This window comes from Mastigoproctus giganteus, chromosome 1 (genome assembly GCF_048544385.1).
Source record: "Mastigoproctus giganteus isolate SK-2022 chromosome 1, ASM4854438v1, whole genome shotgun sequence".
Taxonomy (NCBI): Eukaryota; Metazoa; Arthropoda; class Arachnida; order Uropygi; family Thelyphonidae; genus Mastigoproctus; species Mastigoproctus giganteus.
The window spans coordinates 25,983,163-26,008,755 of record NC_143575.1 but is presented as its reverse complement, the minus strand read 5'-3'; the positions used below and the strand labels follow the sequence as shown (position 1 = coordinate 26,008,755).

Sequence of the window (25,593 nt, the reverse complement as noted above, 5' to 3'; positions counted from 1 at the left end):
AAAGTCACCCGTCCTCTTCAATATGCTTAAAGGCTCAGTAATAAATACTCCATTCATTTTGTCGGCTATAATCTATGAAAAGTCCGTTTGATATCACAACAATGATTCTAAGGAATGAACACAAAACGCGAATATATATTTAAACACTAATAAAAATACAACTAAATGTCTATCTAGGCCTCTCGTAAAAAAAAAAAAAAAAAAAAGCTGCATACAAGCAGCTTGCAGGTTGGTTGAAATGATGATAAAATCGTCTTATTTTAGGAACGGCTGTTGATGTTACATTTTATGCAATGTAGATTTTTTAAAATATAATCCCCTGCTGTTGGGAGAGTAACACTTGCAACAAATTTTAAGCTTTTGATTTTTTTACTGCTGAAATATGACACAACTCATGGATTGTGATGAGCTAAGTCCAACTTTCAAGTCAAATATTGCCTAACGCTCACAGATTTAAAGAGGAATGCAGGTTACACTTATTTTAATTATTTTGAAATTTTAATGAAATCTTAGCAAGTATTACAATAAACAGGGTAAAACAGCTAGTCGGTTTTTTTTATTTGCATTTTCCTTTGTAATTATCAGGAGCCTCTGTCTCTGTGCAATGTTCAGCAAGAGTCTGTTAGCATACTGGCCTTCCACCTTCCTTGGTAATGTTTTTCCATGGTAGCAATAGCTTGATAAAAACGTTCAGTGTTCATCACTAACGTGTCCAAGATTACTTAGAAAAAAAAGTCTAGCTCGGAATTTTTAGACATATTGTAACCGAGACTTTGGTAGGCTTCTAATTAATTCTCAATCAAGGTTCTATAGTTGTATGGTCTTTCCTTGCCCTTAAAAATATTCACTAACTTTTTTTGAAGGATTTCCAAGCTTCCATTTCCAAAGGATTTAACAGTCTTTCAAATTTTTCATATTTCAGTAAGTCTCTGATATGCAGACACGAATACACCTTTGATTTTCGCATTATGAATATATAAATGTAAGTCTACAATCTAGCCCTGTACTCATATGTTCTATGGCCATATTGTAGACATAAAAGATTCCTTATAACCGAAATTTCCGCAGATGTGCCAATTATATTTATTGTACTGTTCTTTTATTAAGAGATGTTTTCTGTTCTCATAGGATTCTTTCAATTGTTCAGATTGATGTATATTTCCATTGTGGAGTGGCAGCTTTTAGACTTAATTCGAAAAGTCGAAGAAAGGCCTACATTCTTCTCTATCAAGGCATCAAGTAGTCCATTGACATTATTACAGTAGCAAAGTGAATCTTTCATAGCAAAATATAAAGAAAACTCTTTTTGTCATTTGTGAAATACAGATATAGTTGTGTCTTTCTGCAATAAATTCAATGCCCTCAGCTAGTTCCCTAAAGCTCTGCCTGTGCCTTAGATTTAAATCACGCATAAGATCTTTTGGAGTTATAAGAAGAGGCTTGTTTGGGTCTGGGAATTCGTATTCTGGTTCAGAACTCTTATGGATTGTTTCGATTGGGTCATCTGTGTTTTTTCTTTCGAATGATCAGCTTTCTGGAGGAACAGGTAGTCCGTTACTCTGACTAATTGCTCTAATAATTGGATATTCAATTTTGTTTTTTCTGTCTTTCCCTTTCCGTCTTTATTTAAGTTATGCAAAAATAGCATAATTATATTATCAATCAGTCGACTAGGTCCTTACAGATGCAATGTACTGATGCTTTATGATGACCAATTGCAATTTCCATCATAAGTCGTTAGTAAATTAAAAAGTATGAGAATATGTTACTTCAGACTCTTGAAAATAAACATTACAATCATGCTTATTTTTGGTATTCGTTAGTTAGCAAGCAAAAAAAAGAACACAAAACACTATACAGAATACACAGCAGTTATCAACTTATTTATCGCGATTCTGGTTTCCATATGTCTTCGGATCTTCAATAAATTTAGGATCCACCCTGATAGGTTCTGTGAAGACAAGCCCTACAGGAAGGAAATCCTCAAGAACTACCAGATTATGAGCTTATAATACTCACCTGCTCCTGGACAGACTGTTTTTTTTTTTGTGTGTGTGTTTTTTTTTTTTTTTTTTTTTTTTTTTAACTTGCCTATTTGTATATGACAAAGACTTTTTGTCTTCATGCAATCATATATTTTGTATATTACTGTATATTTTGTACATTATTGTATATTTAATCCTGTAAAAGTCTCGGGTCGAGCACGCATGTACTCTTGTTTATTGTACATTGTGTTCCTCGCACATTAGTCTGTAAATATTCACACCCTTCTGGCACAGAGCCGTCCCGGGGTGACCCAAGGTTTCTTGGGAAATAAACTGATTTTAATAATAATAATAATAATATGGAATTCTACATCAGACTAGAGTGATCTTCACGTGGTCATCTGAATACTGATCCCAGTAAGCTACGTAGAAAACTTTGCTTATATACCTTCACTCTGAAAAACATTTTACACTTGTCCCCTTTGGAGAAATCTAAGAATCCTTAGACTAGATGTGGAAATTATCACTCATTGAGGATTTACTGAACCCTTAAAAGGTCTGGCATAAAATGCAGAGATTTCGTTCCTATATCTCATATGGAGCTCTGCATATGCATTGTACATTGTGCCTACCCAGAACAACAGGCTATTCCCCCTTCTTAGAGATCCTTTCCCTAATATTTGTGGTTGCTCAAGTACAGTATGTCCCTACTTTTTAATGGGTCTACAAGGTTTGCACAGGCATACCTGGGTTATGCTAGCCCCTTTCTGTAAGAGCTTGTCCTTTACCTTTCGAGTATTCTTTTGGCAGCTGTTTTTGTGTTCCGATCTGTCTTTCTAAATGCGGAAGAAAAAGACCGTATATTCGAAATGATTTTCAAACCGTTCCCTACAACCAGTTCTTGTCCTGTCCTGTGCGGTGTAATGTTTGTGTTTTTGGAACACTATCCTTCTGGGTCCATAATAACAATGCACGAACCGCGCCGATATTTAGATGCACCTTAGAGTTGACTGAGCCCTCAAAGATGCTGAAAGAACTACAACTTTCACCAGAGACCTGGACAGAGAACAAAATATCCTTGAATATAATACTTTCCTGCATACCCATATGCATCTGTCAGGGGTAAACCATATGAAAACAAATTCGTTGTTACTACACTACGCGTCCTGAAGACGTCCATGATTTTACGCAGTGTTGCCTTTCGATTAAATAAAATTTAACTTATTTTCGCTTAATTTCACAAAAACAGAATATCTTAAAAAAAAAACCCTAAGGTGGTACCTGATATAACAAATTCAGTATACAGCATTTGCTACTTTTATTTATCACATTGTTATAACAAGTGCGTCTGACAAGGTCTCGCATAATATTCTAATAAAAAAAATTGAAAATTCCTGAAATTCAAGATCCCTTCTTTGATTTAAAACTACGTCTTTCAAAGGTGACATACAGTTATCGTTAATTTCACTGAAAACCTTCCCTCTCTCAACTAATGGAGTTTCCCGGACATCTTTCTTAGAACACTAAGAACTAAACTTAAAAACCAGCCAGACTTAAAACTAGACAAAGTTTTGAAGCGAATGGATGGGTGAAATGGGAAGGGTTTTTTTTTTTTTTTTTTTTTTTTCGGCTGATGCTATATAAGCTTGCTTTCTTGCATCATCATATGTCTCTACTAATGCAAATACCTTTTTATTTAATGTCTTCATTAATAATTTTCCACATGTCTATGAATCCACAGTTCAAACTGCTATGTTTTCGGTTAACGTCAATCTGTACATCTGTGACATTCTATCTCTTTCTTCTTCACCCATTCAAAATAAAAATCATGCCAGACTTAACTTGTATTGTAATCTTACAATACTCCTGATTCGACAATCATAGTTTGCATATTATTAATAAGCATCTAAAAGTACTGGATTCATTAAAAGTAATACTTTCTTGATTAGAGATTAGATATGTTCTCCTTCCTATAAAGGGATTGTTCAACTAATCATCAACTATTCCCCCATTATTTGGATCCCTTCCCTTTAAGAAGAATCGCTCTAATAAACTCGAAGCCGTTCCAGCACAACATTGGAAGACATCTCTCCTCGAACCCTTTATTCTGTCGCTCTTAACAATCTATTATGCTACGATCAATCACTCTGTGAATATTTTCTCCTCAAAGACGTTGATATCAAAAGTATCTTTACTAATCTCAAGTTTTTCCATAAAATTCTCTCTGAAAATTATAGTATCTGATCCTCTAATATTTTGGTACGGTAATGTGTACATTATAAAATGAACGCCACTTATTTTACCTTAAGCTCTGTTGAATATATAATCTTCATCGATGTTTACAAAACAACAGGCGATCTTAAAAATATTCACAGAGTGATTGGAAAAATTTTGCGAAATACAAACACGAATAATAGTGCATTATTTCGGTTTCAAGTAAAAATATAAACATTAGTACTGGACAGCACGCCCTCGTGGGTAGCACAGTTGCCGTCTTCCCAACACCAGGTGGAAAACACCTGAATTCGAGTCCCGTCGCTGATGTGAGGAATTTTTGTGGGCCCTTTTCACAACGTGGCTGAGTTAGCAGGTCTGAGGTTGAGAGTAACGTGGTTTTTTTTTTTTTTTCAGGAAACTCTTGTTTTTCGTCCAGCAAACAGAAAATAGACCTCAGAACATACGTAAGTTACAGACAATATACACAGAGCAATATTACCTCAACAATATTACGTCTACAACAAGTTGACGGCGCAGTAGTAAAAAAAAAAAAAAAATAAATAAAAACATTCTACAACAGACACGTTTATCAAAAACTACATTTCAGGAGTAATTTCAGCTGTAATTTGAGTAACCTCTACGCGTAGAAAGAGCTTAAAACATCGAATACTAAAAACAAAAAATAACAGTAAAGTAAGTAACTAACAGTAGTTTCTGAAATCAACATAACCACGTGATTCGATATCATGCTTGTAGTTATGTTCGATCTCACTTGGCTGTTAGTAGAGGAGAAACTAAAAATTCCTTAAAAAACATACGAAACGGCCATCGGGCCCTCTGACTACTTAGGCCCCCTTCCCCGTGGTGGTGGATCTGGCGGTTTGGTAGTTTCGCCAGTCGCGAAACTACCAAAAATCATAATCGAACGTAATGGCGTCTCTACATGGAATCTGACTTTTGCCCTTTGTTACTTTGCTACGGTTGCATCGCCATACGGATTAAGGAACATACCGTTCCTTAATCCGTTTTTCATTAGGAATCTGCAGCTACGTCCTACTTGAAATCACCACCCTGACAACTACTTCTAAACACAATGTGTCAGTGGTTATTGCAGTCCGGAATTTTTTGCAAGCACAGGAGTTTGTAAAATAATAAAAATTGTATTTCATTTATCATTTTGTTTAACTATACATTCCACCTTTTCTTCTAAAAATGTTGTGTGTCGGATTTGCGAATTTATGCGAATTAAGTTTGGCTCATTGTTTGAGGTCTATTATATTCCACTTGTGTCGTTGGTTGTTTTTCTTTTTTCTATTAAACTATGGGAGGAAACTCGTTTTCTGCTGGCGATTTTGCTTTCTCGCCTAACTCCTGTCTAATCCGACCATCTCAAAACGCAAGCCTTTAATTATGTTGGCTTTGACGTGCATCCAGTGATTATAATGAAATTTCAAATAAAATATCTTCAGCTGCCCATAAACATTTTAATGGTGTTTCCCATCTCATTAATAGGTCGAGAAGTGGAAGTAGTTTGTCAGTTTATAATGATTGGAACTTGAGCTTATCATGTAAATCCGTAAGGCGATGGTTGCGTGATCTTCCCCCCCCCCACAAATTGTGCCCTCCATCCCAAAAGTTGTCATGATTTGGTATGCTTATCGAACGGTAAGAAGCCATCATTCGAACATTTCAAGGAGACTACAATTTTCAGTTACAACTCTGCAGATAGGGCACTGTAATGTACTCTACTTCTCAGTAGTAATATACATTCTTATATCATCACATCACAAAAGCTGAAAATACTTAAAAGTTTATGAATAGTCACTGAAATTGCCCCACCTAAAAGGAGTGCATGCTCTGTGCTTGACAAGTGGAACGACAGATATCAATATAGACAAAAACGATTGTTTTGTTTATAATTTCAGCAGTATTTACTTACGAAAATACCGTAAACATCAGTATGAAGTATGGTCTCCATGAACAGCGTTATAAGAAGCCAAGCATCGTGATAAGGATTCGAAAAGTGGCGAACGTCATCTTGTCGAACACTGAGCCATGCCTCTTGCATGTGTGCTGTGAGTTGGACAACAGTGGTAGGGGCGAGCGGCGAAGGTCACTGAATGTTCTATCAAATCCCAAATATGTTCAAAGGGCGACAGATCTGGTGAAGGCACAGTCCAAGAAAGCATGTCCACATCACGTAGGCACTGTCGGGACATGAGAGTCGTGCGTGGGCAAACATTGTCCTGCTGGAAAATAGCGTTTGTGATGGATGTAGAAAGGGCAGAAGCATTGGTCTTGAAATGGTTTAGCTATAACGTCTTAAAATCAACATGCCAACAAGAAATATTGATTTTAGGTGAACAGTTATTATAACTGATGGCTCCCATAGCATTATTCTGGGTGTTGGTTCCTGACACAAGCTAAATGATCTCCGTTCCTAGCGTGTCTCCGTGTGTACATACAGCCGCCACTGGATCCCCCAACAGAAACGAGATTCGCTCACTGAAGACAGCACTTGTTTCCAAACGGCTCTCTCCTTGCACCACAGTAGATGCTGATGAAGATGATATGGTCCGATGCAGACGCGGCAATCTAAAATAAAGGTATTTCACACTGTTACACGGTCATTCGCTCACTGTTTTGTTTACCTGCTAACCTATAGACACGCGTTTTTATAGCACTTTCAGATTCCTGTGTCAGGGTGGTAACAAGCACGTTATTGAGTGTTCAACTATTCCGAGCAGCTTGGTTTAATCGCTTATGTCCATATAACCAACTCACAGTTATGCACACAAATATTTAGATAAATCCATCCATTCTTCCTAGAGCGTAGGTAGATCCACCGATGGGCAGTGTACATTTCCTCCCCTCTCAAGACTGCAACTTCTTTGCGCTACGTCCCACGACATAATAATACATTTTATACTAAGAATGATTTAATCACTGGCAGCGTTTCAACTTGGTTCTACAAACTTATGGAAAATTAAAACGTTCTCATAAAGAAACATAGCATTTAAGATAAATTGAAATACAAACTGATAACTGTCACAGGAATGTACCTTTTGTGCTTTTTATTTTCTATAATTTATTTTCGTTTTTAATTTCTAACAAAAGTTTTAATTTTCCAGAAAGGACAGTACAATAACCTCTCCAAAATATCGGTAGGAATTCTGTTGTTGTGCATATAATCATTGTATCACATTTTCAAATAGTAGTACTTTTTGTGTCATGCACCAAAGACAACAAAATAATTGTTTTTATTTGATTCATTCCCATATCTTTGCACTTGTTCATCCTTCGTACTTCAAGTACTAAAAAAGGAGCGACCACCGTTGGATAAGTATTCGTAAGGAGGTCTTGTTTATACAGTAATCAAACGGGAAGTTCGAGACATGCGACTATCATGAATAAATGAAGCAAGCAAAGCTAACAACACTTTTTGTAGGGCATCACTCTGTCGTTTTGGAGGAAATCGATATCTATGGGGAGGTTTGAGCTCCCGTTGCATTGCATTGCAAGGCCTAAATTCCGAAAGAAAACATCTCATGATTTGTGTTGTGTTTGGCCTTGTTCTGAATGTTATTAGCGTTTCATGCTGGTAAGGCAATAGAAGCGAAGCAAAATCCACTGTGAACATGTTTGCCGCGTGCTTGGAGGATTAAAGCTAAGATTACATCAAGTTTTGTTCTTTAAGGTGCCCTTTACAGTTCGCCATATGAATCCAGAGTAACACTGGTTTTATTGTACCTTACACTTTCCGCTTAGATATTAAAGTGCCGTATAATCTCTACTCTACCTTAAAACACGACCTAATTCCATATGCAATAACATAAGAGATCTTCCTTTCCACAGTACTGAATACTGTATTCAGTCATAAGCCACAGTAATTAACGTTATTTACGTGATCCTTTCAACGCACAGAGAGAGAGAGAGGACAAATGATTGTATAAATAATGAGAGACAGATGAGAAATGTAAAAAAAAAAAAAAAAAAAAAAACAGGAGTTATTCCATCAAATAAAAATTCTTACACCCCTAGTCCGCCGAGACCAACTAACTCAACCACCATTTCAAAAGCTAAATTTCTTTATGAGTAACTGATTTATTTAAAACTAATATTACGTTGTGTTCTTAACTTGCTTTGTGGTTTAGATACAGCAAGGGTTAAAATAACACTACGTACTACAATATTAGATACGGTGCTCCTAATTTTTTGTACAATTTTTTTTCCGAGTGTTAGAGATGAAATGGAGAGATCACGCCTCCTATATCACGCAGATGTTGACAAACCTTTCCTAGCTACGTGTTTCATTAATGGCTGGGATAGGTGTGTCGGTGTAATCCCACTTTTATCCAAACCGTACTCTTGGGTGAGTTCAGCAGGTCTCTAGAGGTCTGTATACGTGGATGAGAAGAAACTAGCATTATAGCTTTTTATCCGTGTAAGTAACCAAGATTATCGAGAAATACGAATTTAGACCTACACTGCTCGATAAAATTAACAGAACACGTAAAAAACGTGGTGTAACTCGGGCAGCTAGGGATGAAGCGGGACAAAATTTGGTACGGTGGTGTACCATAGAATAACGATGAAATGACCAGACAGCGAGAAACTTCGGACAGGTATAAGGGACATTTACAGGGATTGCATAAGAATTACCAAAAAGGTTGCATTATAGAAGTCTATACAAGATGCTCTAAAATATGGTCACATGACATCAGTACGGCGTATGATCCCTTCTAACGGCTAAACAGGCCTGACAGCGGTGAACCATGCTCGATATAAGGGTGTCAACAAATCACATTCTTCCACCAGCGCAGACCTTAGCTCACCAAGTGACCGAGGGGTTGGCTGTCGGCATGCAATGAGACTTGCAAGGGAGTCCCACACATGCTCGATCGGATTTAAGTCTGCTGATCGTGCTGGCCACGGCAGTCGTTGGATATCTTCAGTTTCAAGATATTCCTCCACCGCTTGAGCTTTATGTACAGTGGCGTTGTCGTACATGACAAGAAAATCTGGGTCAACCACACCCTTAAAAAGTCGCACATAGGGTTCGAGGACCTCTTCTCGGTACTTCTGCGCAGTTACGGTATCCATATCAAAAACATGAAGAGGGGTGTGGCCATTGATCATTATTCCGCCCCTTTCTCTGATGTTGATAGGATGGTACCGCATTCCTCGTTGTCTCCAGATGAAATAACGTCTAGAATCTGTTTGTGGGCTAAAACGGAACTCATCACATAATAGCACTGTGCTTCATTTGTCATGGCTCCAAGTCACATGTTTATGGCACCAGTTTCGACGAGCTCTGCGGTGGATTGGGGTTAGCGAATTTTTTTTTTTTTTTTTTTTTTTTGTACTTTGTTGCGGCCTCCAGGCGGCAACAAAATACAAAAAAAAAATAAATGACTTGCAAATAAATAAAATGAATATATTCCTTGCGTACAGTCCACTTGAATTGAGCCTTCTTAACACAGTCCGGTTGGAAATGTTTTCACCTATGGCCGCAGCAACCTCAAGAGACAGTTGACTACAGGCCATCGTAGGGTTTCGTCTTACTGTTAGAGCCAAAAGCGGTTTGTTCTGTTTGACGTAGCCCTCAGGCAATCTTGGCCAGTTCTTGTAATAGTTTCTGTCTCCTGAATCTGCGTCCATGTGTGCATATGTGGACATGTGTTGTGTCTTATGTAAGGCGGCCCCTAAACGTTAGTCCAACTCCGCCATGGTTCTCTGTGATGATATACAAAACTGTACAGTAGCCAGAAGCAAGTGTAGTGCTACGTTTGCGTAGTGTATGTTGAACTGCTTCCATAGTGCTGCGACGACACAGCGTGACACGTTAAGCCAACGTGCCACATCCGCCTGCTCGGCTTCAAGTTGTCAAATGGCATGCCATCTCAAAGAATCGTCTAAACGATGATGACTTGCCATCCTGAGTACTGGAGATGTGGCTATCCCACTGAGCAAGCTAAAGAACGGGAATGAAATGATGTGGCCACAACCCGTGTTTTTATAGGCATAAATAATTTGCATAATGAGCGGCTCTGCAAGGTGGTAGATCGATTTCTATTAGGAACTCAGAATTTGCAAGCCAGGATGCCTATTATGTCAAATAATTGCCTTCGGCGACACAGTTCACAATAAAATATTCATGAAAAATATTTTGTTCTGTTAATTTTTTTGAGCAGTATAGAATCGCTTGAAGAAAAAAATTTCAGCTTTTGCAAAAAAAAAAAAAAAAGGCTATATCGGCATATTAAACACTACCCCACCAAAATTTTAGACACCTTATTAGTTTTGATGCTGTATGACCAATACATATCGTAGTTTTGTGATGGTAGTTTTTTGCCTTTTCCGAATTTCCTTTTCAGATTTCTTGATACTTCATTGACAAAGTGTACACAAGTATCAATAGCGATGTTGGCCAATTTCTGTAAGAGTGCTTTTCAGACTTGTTCTTGTTTATTCCACAGTTGTCTTTCACGCACACTCATGTTTGTTCATGCTGACGTCTTTCCAAATGGCTCCACAGATTTTCGACTCGTTATCGCATACATCAAAGATAATGACAGGACCAGAAGCATGTTACAACAACATCCCCATCAGAATATTGTCACATGAGGAGAGGGCACTAAACATTCTACACTCACTGCATCCTATACGTCCGTTGTCGTTTGTTTATCAAACCATATTATGCACTTCTATTGCTTCACCCCTAAACTGGATAACGAACTTCTCTGTTCGCAGTCATGGAAAGCTTGTACAGTACATACAGCAATGTGGGTTGCCTCCAGTCCAGCATTAAAGGTGTCTGTGGTTTCACTCAGTGTTGTTTTTTAATGTTTGCATCACAGAAAAGAAGACAATGGTCCCAGTCTTTGAGCAACTTCTGGCCATGTGCTTATTGCTGCTGATTTTTCTAGGAGATAGCCATTGTTTATACTTCATTCATATAGTGTGTGCCGATAGAATTGTCACCTCCACTGTGATAATCAATGGCCAAAGCAATACTGCCTTTGTAGTAGGATAAAAGCTGAGATCTTCAGCTGATTTATAATCTGTTTGTAGCATGGTCATAATAAATGATTGAATGCACACAGAAAATTTCTGAAAGACCGAGTAGGTTGATCGATACTGAATAAAAAAAAAAAAAAAAATCTCAAGGTAACTAAATAAGAATTACAACTACTCATTGAAACTTTTTCCTTCTACCGATAAGAACATCCTCAAATACCGGAAGCCCTAATGAACCATACCCTTACAGTTGGAAAACCTTTATATTTCCCAATTTTTATCGTAACACTGACGCGTGCATGATTTGCTCCTAAGAGCAGAGTTGTTTCTTCTTTAAATTTTATTTCAATAGAAAAATGACTGGAAAAAGAAAACTGCCCAAATTTGTGAAGTCTTTTATTCGTTCTTCTAGAAGGTGAGATGTCTTAAAAGTAAAACACTAAAATCTCATTCGTATTTTAGAAGTAGAATAGTTTATAAACTGCAAACAATTTTAGAACTTTGTAGCAGATTACACGCAGTGGCAGAGTATCGATTTATTTTCGTTTTTTATAATAATTTAAAATGCTAAAAGTTGTATTTTTCTCAGTTATCATGCTATGTTTACGAGTAAATTAAGTTCTAATTATTACTGTAATTCGCTTTCCTAAAGATGCCAATTAAAGAACACATAAAGGCTCATTCTTTAAAAAATTCTACTCGAGTAAAAGATTCTGTTGTAGCAAACACTAATTCTCTTACTGCTTTCTCATGAAGACCATAAGACATTTATGATTTTGTACTATCAGCAAGGCACAGACGGACAACCGCATCACGTTTGATATTATCAACTGGAAAACTGTGGAACTAGGTCTTGCTGATAGTACAAGATCAGAAATGAGTTACTTTGATGATCTTTTATCAACGATATGACGCTAATTAAAACAATCCATTTGTAAATTCTTTTTTCTTTCGTTTCTAGACGTCGGCAATCACAATCACCACACCCCACCACTTCAGCCACTGATACTACTACTGATCCCTCCGATTCTGAACCAACTGCCTTCCCAATGCCGCACTTCGGCCGTTATTCTTCGGAAAAATACGAGTTGAATTCACCATCTGACAGGAATAGAGAAACCTACGGATCGTTCCAAGAGGAAGATGGTGATTTTATTTTGGCCAGGGATCACTTAGTGAGTACTTTGATTAGCCAGAGTTGTCATATTCGGTTTTAATATACACTGTATACATGAAATGAGAGGCAAATTCGGTGTAATTTTCCTTTTCGTTTTATTAAGTAGATTATTGTAACACATATAGTCAGAGATGATGGTCTATCAATCTAAAAAACGGTTGTTTCAATTCGAATTTTCTCCGTGTTAAGTAATATTTATATATTTACTGTGTTGTCTTATATTTTGTAGTTAAATATGTATTTTAATATTTCATATTTGTATATGTCTGTAATTTTTAAATATAATTCACTTAATTTTCGGATTTTAATTTATTTTAATTGCATTTTTTACAAATTAATGCAAATGTTTAAAAATGTTAATGTTAAATAATGTTTAAAAAGCTACTAAAGTAAATAACTCGCGTCCTAGATAGTCCTTCCCATTTTGGGAAACAAAGTTATAAATACCTGAAAAATTCATTTCCGATATGATTTGCCAACATATATACCGTATCACATAATGCCTGTGCAAAGCTGTGTAACTTTCATATTTAAGATTAAGAAAGTAGATTTTAAGTAGATTAAGAAATTTAAGTAGATTGAAAGTAGATTAAGAAAGTAGATAAATAAATCTACTTTCTTAATTTTTTTTAAAGCCGCTATATGTAAATTTAAGTAGGCATCTTTTATTTTTTCGAAGATGAAGCTTCTGTAGTATAATTGAACTTTACTGTTTAACAATTAATTTATCATTCAAGGTATATTTGAAAAGCAATCAAAACAAACACTTAAGAAAGAGTATCCTTTTTACTTTTCATGAGTTTCGTGAATTTCTTTATTGCAAACGAATTTTTGTACATTTATTTATTAATAGTTCTAAAATTGATTTATTAATATTTTGTATTCTTTAAATAAATTAATTATATTATTTGTATTTTATTTCCTCTGAATATCCTGAGATGGCGCTGCTAAGGTCTAATTTTAAACATTGATAAAATTAAACTACATCGGTTAATGTGTTTATTCTGATTCTTTTTTTACAAATCATTACAAAAACTTACAGAAGAACATCCTTTTTTATTTTTCATTTCTTTAATTTAATTTTTGAAATTATTCTTTCTTTTCAAACTATTTTGATACATTCTTAATTTGGACGATCACTTATTAATATTTTATACTTGGATTAATAAATGAATTATAATTTGATTTTTATTTTATTTTTATCGAATATTCTTTCATATTTGGAAACAAAGTAATCGAAAAGTTGCATAAAACTAATTTATGATGTATGAAATACATTTGAATCTTTCATCACGTTGATTTAAACATGATCGGAGATTTTTTTGTACTAATTATTACAGCAAATATTTTGTTGTACTAATTGTATAGCTAAGGAAAATTATCCGATTTTACCAGTGGCCACTTAGTACAACGAAATAGGAATTAATCATGTTTCTGTTGGCCATTTAAGTGCACAGAATAATAACTTGCATTATGGGCGTGTCCAACAGGCAACGGTTGCCAATAGTAACAAGACTAGTACGACATAGTGCTTTTGCTGTGATTAGCAGGCCGGAAGCGGAAGATCAACTAATGCATGTTGATGTTTTGAATTGCCATAAGAACATCTCTCTCTCTCTCTCTCTCTCTTCGCTTGATGCTATCAATTGATTTGTCATGAATCAGTATCAGTAGTGAAATTAAATTCTATCAGAATTAAAAAAATAAAAATCTTAAACAACACCTAGATTTATCAAAGCGCGAGCCCTCTGAAAACGTAGGGCCTTACGCAAATTATATCAACATCAAATTGGCAGTATATATATTTCCTTAGATTCGTATTTTACGTTAAAACTAACCTTTATTTTTAGATAAACTTGAAGATATTTTAAGTACAGTTTAATTTGCATGTGCTTATTATTATTATTATTATTATTATTATTATCTAAAAAATTTCTTGACTAAATGTCTAAGAGTATGAAAAAGGTTGTTTATGCATGGGTAATGCAATTCTATCATTTCTACTACCCAGGTAGTATGCATGCATCGTTTAATTATATCTCATACTGTGAATATCTTCACAACGAGTTGCTGAGGTATTGCACTGCATTGAATAAGTAACTAATGTTACTTATTCTCGGCGGAAACCATCACCCAGACAGTACCATTTCGAAGCTTGTTGGCTAACTCATCGGTGGGTGGGCAAGTACCCTGTTGTTGCAATAGTGACAACCTAATTATGAAATATAATATTGTGGAGTTATATTCCATAATATTGTGGAGTTATAATATTGTGGAATGGTCGAATGCAGACATTGTAGGAATTGGTGTCACTCAGACATACGTGACGCTGAGTTTTAATATGTATACAGGAATGACTGGAAAACAATGTACACTACGTAAGCACTGGGAAAATAAAATTGAGAGTAGCAGTGTGTTATAGGCATAATGACTCTGATGAGTATGCCAAACTGCTATACAGGGAAATAGAGTGTGCCAGCAAATCAGAATGTCTCTTAATGGGGGATTTTAACTTTCCAGTTGTCGAATGGAATTTGTCAGTTGGTCTCTCACACACTAGCAAGACTTTTGTAAATTTCTTGCTTGACTGTTTTCTACAGCAGCAAGTCAGAGAGGCAACAAGAGGAAGCAAACTCTTGATCTGATTATTAGCAGTGATTCTTCATGCATTGAAAATCTGCACGTAAAAGACCCATTGGGTGGTAGCGATGACAGTGTACTATTGTGGTATTTAATTAAAGACAATTACTGTCAAGGGTAAAGGGAAACGTTCCTGCTTTCGTGAGGGTGATCACAGTGGTTTCAGACAGTTTTTAAATACTGTGCAGTGGGACCAACCGATGATGTTGCGAACAGCAAATTCTAAATGGGAAGTAATCAAAGAGGTTTTTCATACCAACAAAGAAATACTGTTCAAGGCTTAGACCTAAGTGAATGTCAGGTGAACTACGGAGACACGTGGCAGAGAAGAAAAGGGCATGGAATGCATATAAATTATCAGGTGATAGAGGCTTAAGCCTATGGTAGATAAGTCGGAAAGGAGGTTAGGCAAGCTAACGCAGATTGTGAGACGTCTCTTGCAAAGAATGCAAAGAAAAATAGCTAAGACTTTTACGCTTATATTAACAGTAGAAGGAAGGGGTTGAATCACATTTGGCCACTTGATGTCTATGGGTTAACTATTGATGATCCTGCTCAGGTTGTGGACAAATTGAATAGGTAATTTGTATCTACATTCATTGTATCTACTTCCCTAATTCTTTAGGGAAGGGGATGACAGAATTTTATCAAACTCTAATGAGGAGCTAAATTACTAAAGGAGCTAAAACTGTAATGAAGAGCTAAATAACTGAAAGGAACGTGGAGGAGAAATTGTGAAAGTTAAACATAAGAAAGGCACCTGGGGCGGATGTAATTTATCCAATTATATTAAGGGAGGTAGTAAAGAAGACAAACAAACTCTTAGCTGTAATTATGAGAGCATCCTTGGATTCAGGGGAGGTCCCTGTGGACTAGAGAAGTGCGAATATATCCCCAATTCATAAAGGTGGATCAACAGGCGACATGTAATTACAGATCTGTTAGCTTAACGTCTGTTCCAGTGAAAATAATGCAATCACTGGTTAAAGAAGTAATACAAGACCATTTGGACAGGCATTATACTGCAATCACAGCATGGATTTGTCAAGGGGATTTGTCTTGTCTAACCAATCTGATAGGTTACTATGCTGCAGTGACCAAGGAACTGGATGCAAAAAATAATTTTGACATCATATACTTGGATTTTAGGAAGGCTTGTTATACTGTTGGAAATAAAATACTGCTGTACAAACTGGAGCAATGTGGCATTAAGGGAATGTTACTTCTATGGATAAACGAATGGTTAAGTGGAACAAGACAAAGAGTGGTTATCAATGAGCACTGCTCTTTGTGGACTAATGTTATTAGTGGAGTTTCCCAGGATTAAGTGCTGGGTCGATTCTTGTTTTCAATATTTGTTAATGATTCTGATGAAGATATATCAGACTTAACGTCTAAGTTTGCAGAAGATACAAAGGTTGGCAAGGTGGTTAATGATAGTCATCAGGGGGAGGGGAGCTACTGCAACAAGATCTATGAAAATTGGATCGATGAGCTGAGAAATGGCAGTTAAAGCTTAATATTGGCAAGTGTTATGCTTCAACTGCTAACATTGACAAATGTCTGACTGCGCAATTACTTGGGGGTGATTGTGCAGTTAGACATGAAATTCTCTCAGCAGTGCAGATATGCTGCCATGAAAGCTCATTGGGTTTTGTCAATGATATGCAGAAACTTTTCTAGCTGGGATAAAGAGATGATTATCCCTTTGTATAAGGCCATGGTTAGGCAGCATCTTGAATACTGTATACAGGTCTAGAGGCTTCACTTTAGGAAGGATTTATACCTGCTGGAACGGGTACAGAGAAAGGCAACTAGAGTGGTGAAGGAAACAAAAGTGTGCTCTTACCTAGAAAGGCTTCAATTCTGCAAACTGGAGCCTCTGGAGACTAGGCATCTGCGGGGGAAGATCTGATTGAGGTGTTTAAAGCCTTGACTGGATTAAATAAGCTGAATATTACTGGTATTCTTCCACTTACTGAGAGTGGGCGCAAAAATTGAAGTTGAAGAATGATGATTGCAGGATAGATGCGCAGAAGTCTCTGATGCCGCCAGTGGGTGGTTTATTGTTGGAACCAGCTTCTATCTATTGTTGTGGAAATGGATGGGTTGAATAGATTCAAGGGAGAACTAGATAAATTCTTGGAGGGTACGGATGGGTGAACTGCGTGTTTTTTTTTTTTTTTTTGCTGATGTTATATAAGCTTGTTTTCTTGTATCATTTGCCATTACTACTACTACAAATAAATACTCGTGAGATAAGTACAGGTACCAAGCCCACATGGTAGTACAGTTGGTAGAATCGCCGTCCTCCCACGCTGGGTGAAAAAGACCAGAGTTCTGGTCCGGTCGATGACGTGAATAATTTTTGTGGGCCTTGTTCACAACGTGTCTGAGTTAGTCGGTCTCACGCGAGGGTAGCATAATTTTTCACCCCGAAACTCGGGTTTTTGGTTCAACAAAACATAAAATCGACCACAGAACACACGCACTTTACATACATATTACATGAACAATATAACCTTAGTCGGAACAATATGATCTTAGTCGCTGATGCTCCTAAAACCCTACTACAACAACAACAACAGCAGCAGCAGCAGGTACCAGAACAGGGCCAGAATTCGAACTCAGGCCTTTTTGATGTTGTGAAAAAGGCCTGAGTTCGAATTCCGTAAATGATGCAACGAAATTTTATGGGCTTTTCCCACAACGTCGCTAAGTTAGTCAGTCTTAGGCAAACGAGATCTGCATGATTTATTTTTCCCTGAAAACTCGAGTTGGTTTTTCGTCCAGCAAACAAACACATCGACCACAGAACCCGCAATTTATAGACATAATACACTGACTCCTCATAGCCCTTTTTGCTCTGGCGCCTACAAAGCAATTAAACATGGAGCTTTATAAAAACGTTCGTGTATATTTAAATATTAGCATGATATGAAATAGGCCAAAAAACAATCTTTTCACAATTTATTTAAAAAACATACTATTTGTTCTTATTATATTTGTGTGCATACTTCATTGTGAGCATTTGCAAACGTATGTATACTGCATACCATAATTTAAATTCCTTTAAAAAAGTAATCAGACATTAGAAGTGTTGAAGAAAACGGATTTTTCTTAACAAAATTAATAACGCGTGGGCCTCTTAGCCTGAATAGCAGGACTGATCTTTCGTGAACACTTTCGACCAGTTCATGAGCGCATTCAGCTGAAATTTGACGCAATACCGTCATCAAGGAAGCTGTTGCATGGGTTATATGGGTCTTTCCCTGACACAGCGTTCCAGCTGGACCCAAAAAGTGTTATGTGGGCTTCAGATCAAGATTCGGCCAGCTAGGCCAATTTTGTAACCTTGTTTTCTTCAAACCAGAACACAGAAGCCAGGAAAAAGCGAAGAATTATTGTTCTAGAACATAACAGGCTCAGTTCCACACCAGACATCCCACAGAGCGAATATCGATGAACCCAGAATGGACCAGCACTTCTACAATTATGTAACTCTGTGGGACCTTTTTTTTAACAAAATTCAGTGAATTTGGAATAACGATGGATATGTATCGGTGAATCTTCGGGATTTAGTGATCCCTATCCATCAATTCTCTGGGCTTATCAACTCCGACATTAATATTAATAAAAGGCAAATTCATATATCCATGACAGCAGATATGTTTGGTTGTGAAGTCAAAAGGACGTCGTTGACTTGGCTGGAATTTTGCAGATTCAAGTTTACTCGTTTCTTGTCTGCATAAACGATGCGAAAGGCCACTCCTACCGTTTACTACCCTCGCAGGTGTGTCCAAATATTTTTCATAGGACGTGTATCAGCTGCAGTCGATATGCAAAATCCCTAATTGTTTTCAACAGTGTATTATGTAAATATTTAAATTGCCTGAGAAGATTTTCTAATATTTTTTGAAATTTATTTAAGATCTCACTTGTCATCCCGCAAGTTAAATCGCCAGCGATGAAAGTGCTCTACCTCCCACTGCTATAACCTTCGAAATATCCTTCCATGATGGACGGTGTGACAACAGAAATAAAGAGCATCGTACTTCTTTATGAGAAGCGTAACTCGGGCTATCTATTTTATTGCTGATTTTATAATAAAAAGGAGGAAAATCAAGTTACAGTGTGGAAGGCATAGATCTTTTCTTGATTTAGAAGTCAGGACCTAGTTGATATTTGACCTGAATTTAAGCGGGATATAATTTTCAGCAAATACAAAAGGGGAAAGGTTGTTTGCCCCAGAGTACAGAAGTACAGGAATAAATGAGGGGTTAGCGGGGTGAGTTTGGGGTTAAATGGATGTTGAAAATTTTATACACATATTCGGAAGTATTTGGAAGAAAGATGAGAAATTACAGATGCCATTTCAGAAGGGGTTTTAGAGAATGGAGAGAGAGAGAGACCAACCACTAATTAACCTGACTGTTCTCTTTTGGAATGGTTTTACAGAAATTTTGTGCGCACCACTCTCCATGCAAAAATAATATTCCGTGATGATGGAGCTGATTGGAGAGTTAAAAGTTATTGCGAAAAAAATAATACCACAGGAATAAGAGAAAGTTTATTTTTATGGATGGAGAGGAAGCAATATTTGTGATTTTATTACGCCAAGAAAGGTTAGAGATTGTAATTTATCCAAGTAAAGAAATGCGTTATAGTATAGAAACGTGGATATTTTTGTAGATAAGCATGGATTAAACAGTTTCATTTTGTAGAAATAAGACTGGAATGGATTTTCGAAGGATAACTAAGTTCTCCTTCTCCAATGCCAAATAATCTGCATATTATCATTTAAGAAACTGGTGGTGGATATTGAAATAGTTCAGGTTGTAGGCGCTAAGTAAGGTCTGTTAAGTAGAGAGTTCATCAGACGATTTAAAGTATGAGAACCGAAAAAAAAAAAAAAATCGAAATCATGCAGATTATATCTAACATCCTTCATTTGTCAATTTGATTTTTCAACGAAATGTTTGATTATCTATTACGTGAACAATGGTTGTTGTAATATAGTTTTCACCGTGTATACTGGCTGTAAATTGCGGGTGTTCTGTGGTCGATTTTCTGTTTGCTAGACGAAAACCCCGAGTTTCCGGAAGTAAAAACTTCCGGAAACTCGGGGTTTTCGTCATGGTATCTTCGCCTGGGACCGACGAACTCAGGTCTTTTCCACCCAGTGTGGGAAGGATGGCGATTCTACAAACTATGCTACCCACGTAAAAACAATGGTGATCTACATTTTTCTCAGTAGCAGACTGATAATGGTTAAGATGAGAAAATTAAATAGATTAGTTTGATAAAAAAAAGTGGGGTTTTTTTTAATGACATATGATATTTAAGTTCGTACAGGCTCTAAACTGCGTTAAAAAATCGAATGAAATCAAACAGATATAGAATTATATTTTAGAAGTTAGAACGTAACTACAGTAAACCAATGCATATAATGCTTTCACCATCATTTTTTTTTTCTTATTTTTCATCAGGGTGTTGAAACCCTGAAAAAACTCCTGGTGACGCTACTGCACAGCTGGTTCTATTATACTAGTAGATTAAGTCTCAGACAAAAGGTGAAGGGTCAGCAACCTACAGCCCACAGTATGGTTTCATCCGGCTTATCAGCCAATCGCTTAAAAAAATGTTTCAACAGTTTCTCTTCTTGCAAACTCACAACGAATTAGCTTTTTTCACGCCAATTCAAATGCAGTTTTTTGACAAATAACCCGGGGTGGATGTGATCTATCCAATTATATTACGTGAGGCAGCAAAGGAGGTAATCAAACACTTAACCATAAATATGACAGCATCTTTGGGTTCATAGGAGGACCCTGCGGACTGGGGATGTGCCAATGTATTCCCAATTCACAAAGGGGGATCGAAGGGTGACATGAGTAATTACAGATCTGTTAGCTTAACTTCTATTACATGGTAAATAACGGAATCACTGGTTAATGAAGTAATGCAGAACCATCTAGGCGGGAGTTTAATTATACTGCAGTCATCACGGCATGGATTTTTAAGGGGAAATTTTGTCTGACCAATTTGATACTATGATGCAGTCACAAAGGTACTGGATGCAAATAATAATTGATATCATATACGTACTTGGATTTCAAGAAAGCCTTTTATACTGTTGCATATAAAAGACTGCTGTATAAATTGGAGCAGTGTGGCATTAAGGGCAAGTTACAGCTGTTGATAAAGGGATGGTTGAGTGGGAAAAGACAGAGAGTGGTTATCAATGGACACTGCTCTTAGTGGATTAATGTTATTATTGGGCTCTTCAGTTTTTCAGATGTAAAATGTTTCCAGCTGAAACTCAGACTCTTTGCTGAAAAGTTGAAGGAATCATGTTCCATTTCGTTAATTACAAGACTATGTTGCAAGAAGAAAGTAGCACAGTTCCTCACTCCCGCACGTTTCCAGGATTAGAAGAATACTGCAAAGATATGACATTGCTTCCTTAAGAACCTTTTCATCTTTTGAAATATAAATATCTGAAATTTATCGGCTTGACCTCATCAACATGCAGACTAATAATGAACAGAAAAATGTCATACAATCAAATATTCAAGCAAAATTTTACAAATTTCTCTCATATTCAAAATTTCCTATTATCTAAGGACTTGCAACAAAATTGTTGTAAGAATGTTTTGGAAAGCACTTACATAAATCAAAAAACATTTACAAGAATGAAATTGTAAAGACAAAATTTTGCTTACGAATGACTGAAGAACATTTGCATCACTATTTACGCTCATCTTTCAGCAACTATCCAACAGATATCTATTTTCTTGCTACTAAAATTCAGCCACATTAAAGTAGAATATGAAAAAATTTTTAAATGCAAATTGTTTAGAATTTCAATTTATAAGCTATATACATTTCAGCACTGCTAAACTGTAACACACACACACACGCTCTCGTGGGAAGCACATTTGTAGAATCACCGCTCCCCCCACACCGGTGGAAAAGACCTGAGTTCTACTCCCTTCAGTGTAGCGAGCAATTTTTATGGATGTTTTTCACAACGTGGCTGAGTTATTATTATTATTTTATTAGAGTCACCCAGAATTGCTTCTATATACCCATATGTGTATTGTGTCTGTAAATTGCGTGTGTTCTCTGGTCGATACTCCTGTTTTGCTGGACGAAAAAATCCCAGTTTCTGGGGGGGGGGGGACTTTTGCTATCTACGCCTGAGAACGGCTAACTCAGCCACGGAGTGAAAAAAAACCCATTAAAGTTGCTCGCGTTATCGACGGGATTCGAACCCGGGCCTTTTCCACCAGGTATGGGGAGGACGATGACGGTACCACTATGCTAACCGCGCAGACGAACATGGCTGACTTAGTCGGTCTAAGGCGAGGGTAACATAGTTTTTTCTTCTGGAAATTCGGATGTGAAATACTTAAGGACCAACGCTATTTCTAAAGGTTACAACCACAAAATCTTTACTTAAGGTACTCTTTACTGATGAGAGTAGATTCAGGCTGAACAGCGATTCTGGACGTCAGCTAATCTGGTGAGAGGTGGGCACACGGTATCACAACGCAAACATCATTGAAAGGGATCGATATTGCGGTCGAGGTGTTCTCGTCTGGGGAGGCGTTATCTTGGATGCTTGGATGGACGTACACAACTCCAGATACTAGAAGGCGGTACTGTAACGTGCACGATACTGTAACTGAGGTAATCCTTCCCCATGTGCGTCTGTTCCGAGGTGCCATTGGCCCCGAGTTCGTGTTTATGGATGATAACGCCACATCCCATCGGACTGCAGCTGTTGATATGTTTTTGGAAAGTGAGGACATTGTTCGTATGGACTGGCCTGCCCGTTCTATTGATCTATATCCCATCGACACATATGGGACACTCTGTGGAGACGCCTAGCGGCACGTCCACACCAAGCAGAAAATGTTCACCAGCTGAAGATGGCGCTGACAGAGGAATGGACGATGTTAACTCAAGAACTTATCAACAACATTGTTCTAAGTATGGACAGGCTGTGCAAAGACTGCATCGACATTAGGGGTGGCCATATCTCCTACTAATGACCACCTCTTCTCTCTCTCTCTCTCTCTCTCTCTCTCTCTCTCTCTCTTTCTTTGTTCGATCTTTGGTAGTGATGCATCTGTATCATGGCAGCCAGTGCTGGATTGCCATTTTTGAATAAAGTCCCTCTGTACCGTTTTGTTTCCATTGTTGTGTCGGTGTTGTTTCCTTCATCATTTCTGTACCTCACGAGGTTCCTTTGGTATGCTTTTCCCATATCCAAGCCACTCGTATGAGAAGCTACAGGTGAAAACCTGACTGGTCCTTAAATTTTGCACGCCAGTGTATTATATACGGTGTAATATGACCTAAGTTGCTGATGAGCCTAGGAACTTACAACAACCAACCGACCAAACACACAAACAACCCTAAACTATATGTATCTATGAGACGAAAACCTGACTCACTGGGATGTGCGGGTGGTATAAGCCAATGTGTGTCCCCTTTAGTCGGGGCTAAATGGGTATGCTTCCTTCTCTTTCAGCCCTATTGGATCACGTTTTTTTTTTATTCTCACACTATATTCTCAAAACAGCTTCTGAATTATATCGCGACAAGTTACTATCAACGAATGTACTTCGGTCCAAGTAGTGGTTTAGTAGTAGTAATGGAAAATGATGCAAGAAAGCAAGCTAATATAGCATCAGCAAAAAAAAAAAAAAAAACCTATACAGTTCATCCATCCATACCTTCCAAGAATTTGTCTAGTTCTTCCTTGAATTTATTCAACCCACTCAGTTCCACAACAACAGATGGAGGCCTGTTCCAACAATCGACCAGCCGCTGGCCGAAGGCAAATTTCCATACATCTGTCTTGCAACTATCCTTCCTCAACTCCAATTTATGACATCTCATGTGTGCAGTCTCAGCAAATGATAGAAAGAATACCATTAACATTCAGCTTACTCAATCCATTCAAGGCTTTAAACATCTCAATCAGATCTCCCCGCAGGTGCCTAGTCTGGAGACGCTGCAATTTGCAGAACTGAAGCTTTCTAGGCAGGAGCCCCTTTTGTTCCCTTCACCAATCTGATTCTCTTCTCTGCATCCGTTCCAGCAGATATAAAGCATGTCCTAACTAAAGTGACGCGGTCAGACCTGTACACAGTATGTATACAGTACTCAAGATGTGGACTAACCATGGCCTTATACAAAGGGATAATCACCTCCTTATCCCTGCTAACAAGTTTTCTGTATAGTTTGCAGGAGTGTGTGCGTGCGTGCGCGCGCGCGCCATTTTGGTTGATATTGTGATATCAGAGTCAAAAATCCTGTATTTAAAAGACTCCCCATATCTCATAACTAGACCCATCAACATTATTCAGTTGGTATTTTTGTTGTTTGTAGCGGTTACTAGCTGTTTAAATTATTATTATTAATTATTTTTCCGGATGAAATAGTTGCACAATTAACATAAGTTGTAGTTACCGTTTCATATAAAGTACACTGCGTTAATATAAAATATAAATTTAATTCAGTGTTTTTCGAATAAAGTTACACTAGTCACATTAACAGAAAGATGGTTCTTAGTTATACCACTTTTCCTGGTGTGGCGCTGCTGTAGCTTGTTCGTGATTTCTCGTACAGTATTGTGTTTTCTCAGCAAATTCTAATACGTCGTCTGCTAGTTTATATTTTGGGTAATTTATAACATTTGAGTGACCTTGGATAAGGTAATGTACAGGTATATATCTTCAGTATTTATGTCTTCAATTTTTCTTTTAAAAGATGTAATATATATATATATATATAATATTACAGATAATAGAAAGAATAAGCATGCTTATTCTTTCTATTATCTGTAATATTATAGACATTATGGGTGCTTTGCATGATTGCTTGCAACTGCATTGACTCATAAATATTATTTACATATTTACAGTTACTGTCGTTTTAATTTAATTATATATATATATATATATATATGTTGTAATTATTATATGCACTTTGTTCACACGAGATGGCCTCCGACTAGTTTATTTAAAAAAAAAAAAAAAAATTAATTTCCGTGACTTCCCTGCAAAGTTGATAATGAACGCGAAGTTCTGGTAAATTGCTTAAATCGACCATCAAAATAAGGCAGCTTCATCTTATTTTAATGAGGAATTCGGGGCGAAAAATAATGCATTTCGTTGATCTCATTAAAGGCTGCAATATTTCACTTGTATTTTGTTAGCAGAAAACGAAGCAAAATTTGAGTTGATGGAAAACGCAAAATATGCAAAGTTTCACTGGTTATTTATGAAAGATCGTTTGTCAATTAGGCACTTTTGTTCTTTTTCCTATACGTTGTCATATAAGCACGATTAAGTTTTTACTGTTTGTTTACTTAATTTCTTGTAATTTATCAGAATATACAGAACACATCAATGTTACATTTTGGTTGAAAGTGTTTAAACTTACATCTTATTTATATAATTAAGTTTTAGTAGTATTCTGAACAGAAGAGCTTGTGAGGAATTGGGATTTTTAATCTTAAAATTATTATTGAATAAT

The 25,593-nt window shown here is 36.9% G+C and overlaps 1 protein-coding gene across 2 annotated transcripts in view; it reads left to right on the top strand.

Annotated features, from left to right (window-relative positions):
- The window catches only part of LOC150090655 (anoctamin-7-like), an 84,565-nt gene that overhangs the window by 10,097 nt on the left and 48,875 nt on the right, over positions 1-25,593 (top strand). The window contains exons 1-2 of one of the 2 annotated variants that reach the window (XM_090372023.1): positions 11,552-11,637; positions 12,184-12,397. In XM_090372023.1, coding sequence (XP_090228149.1) covers positions 11,579-11,637; positions 12,184-12,397 — 273 coding nt within the window. In that variant the 5' untranslated portion in view covers positions 11,552-11,578. Of the gene's footprint in view, positions 1-11,551; positions 11,638-12,183; positions 12,398-25,593 lie in introns of those variants that run through there. The other variant, XM_090372032.1, reaches the window with a different exon arrangement.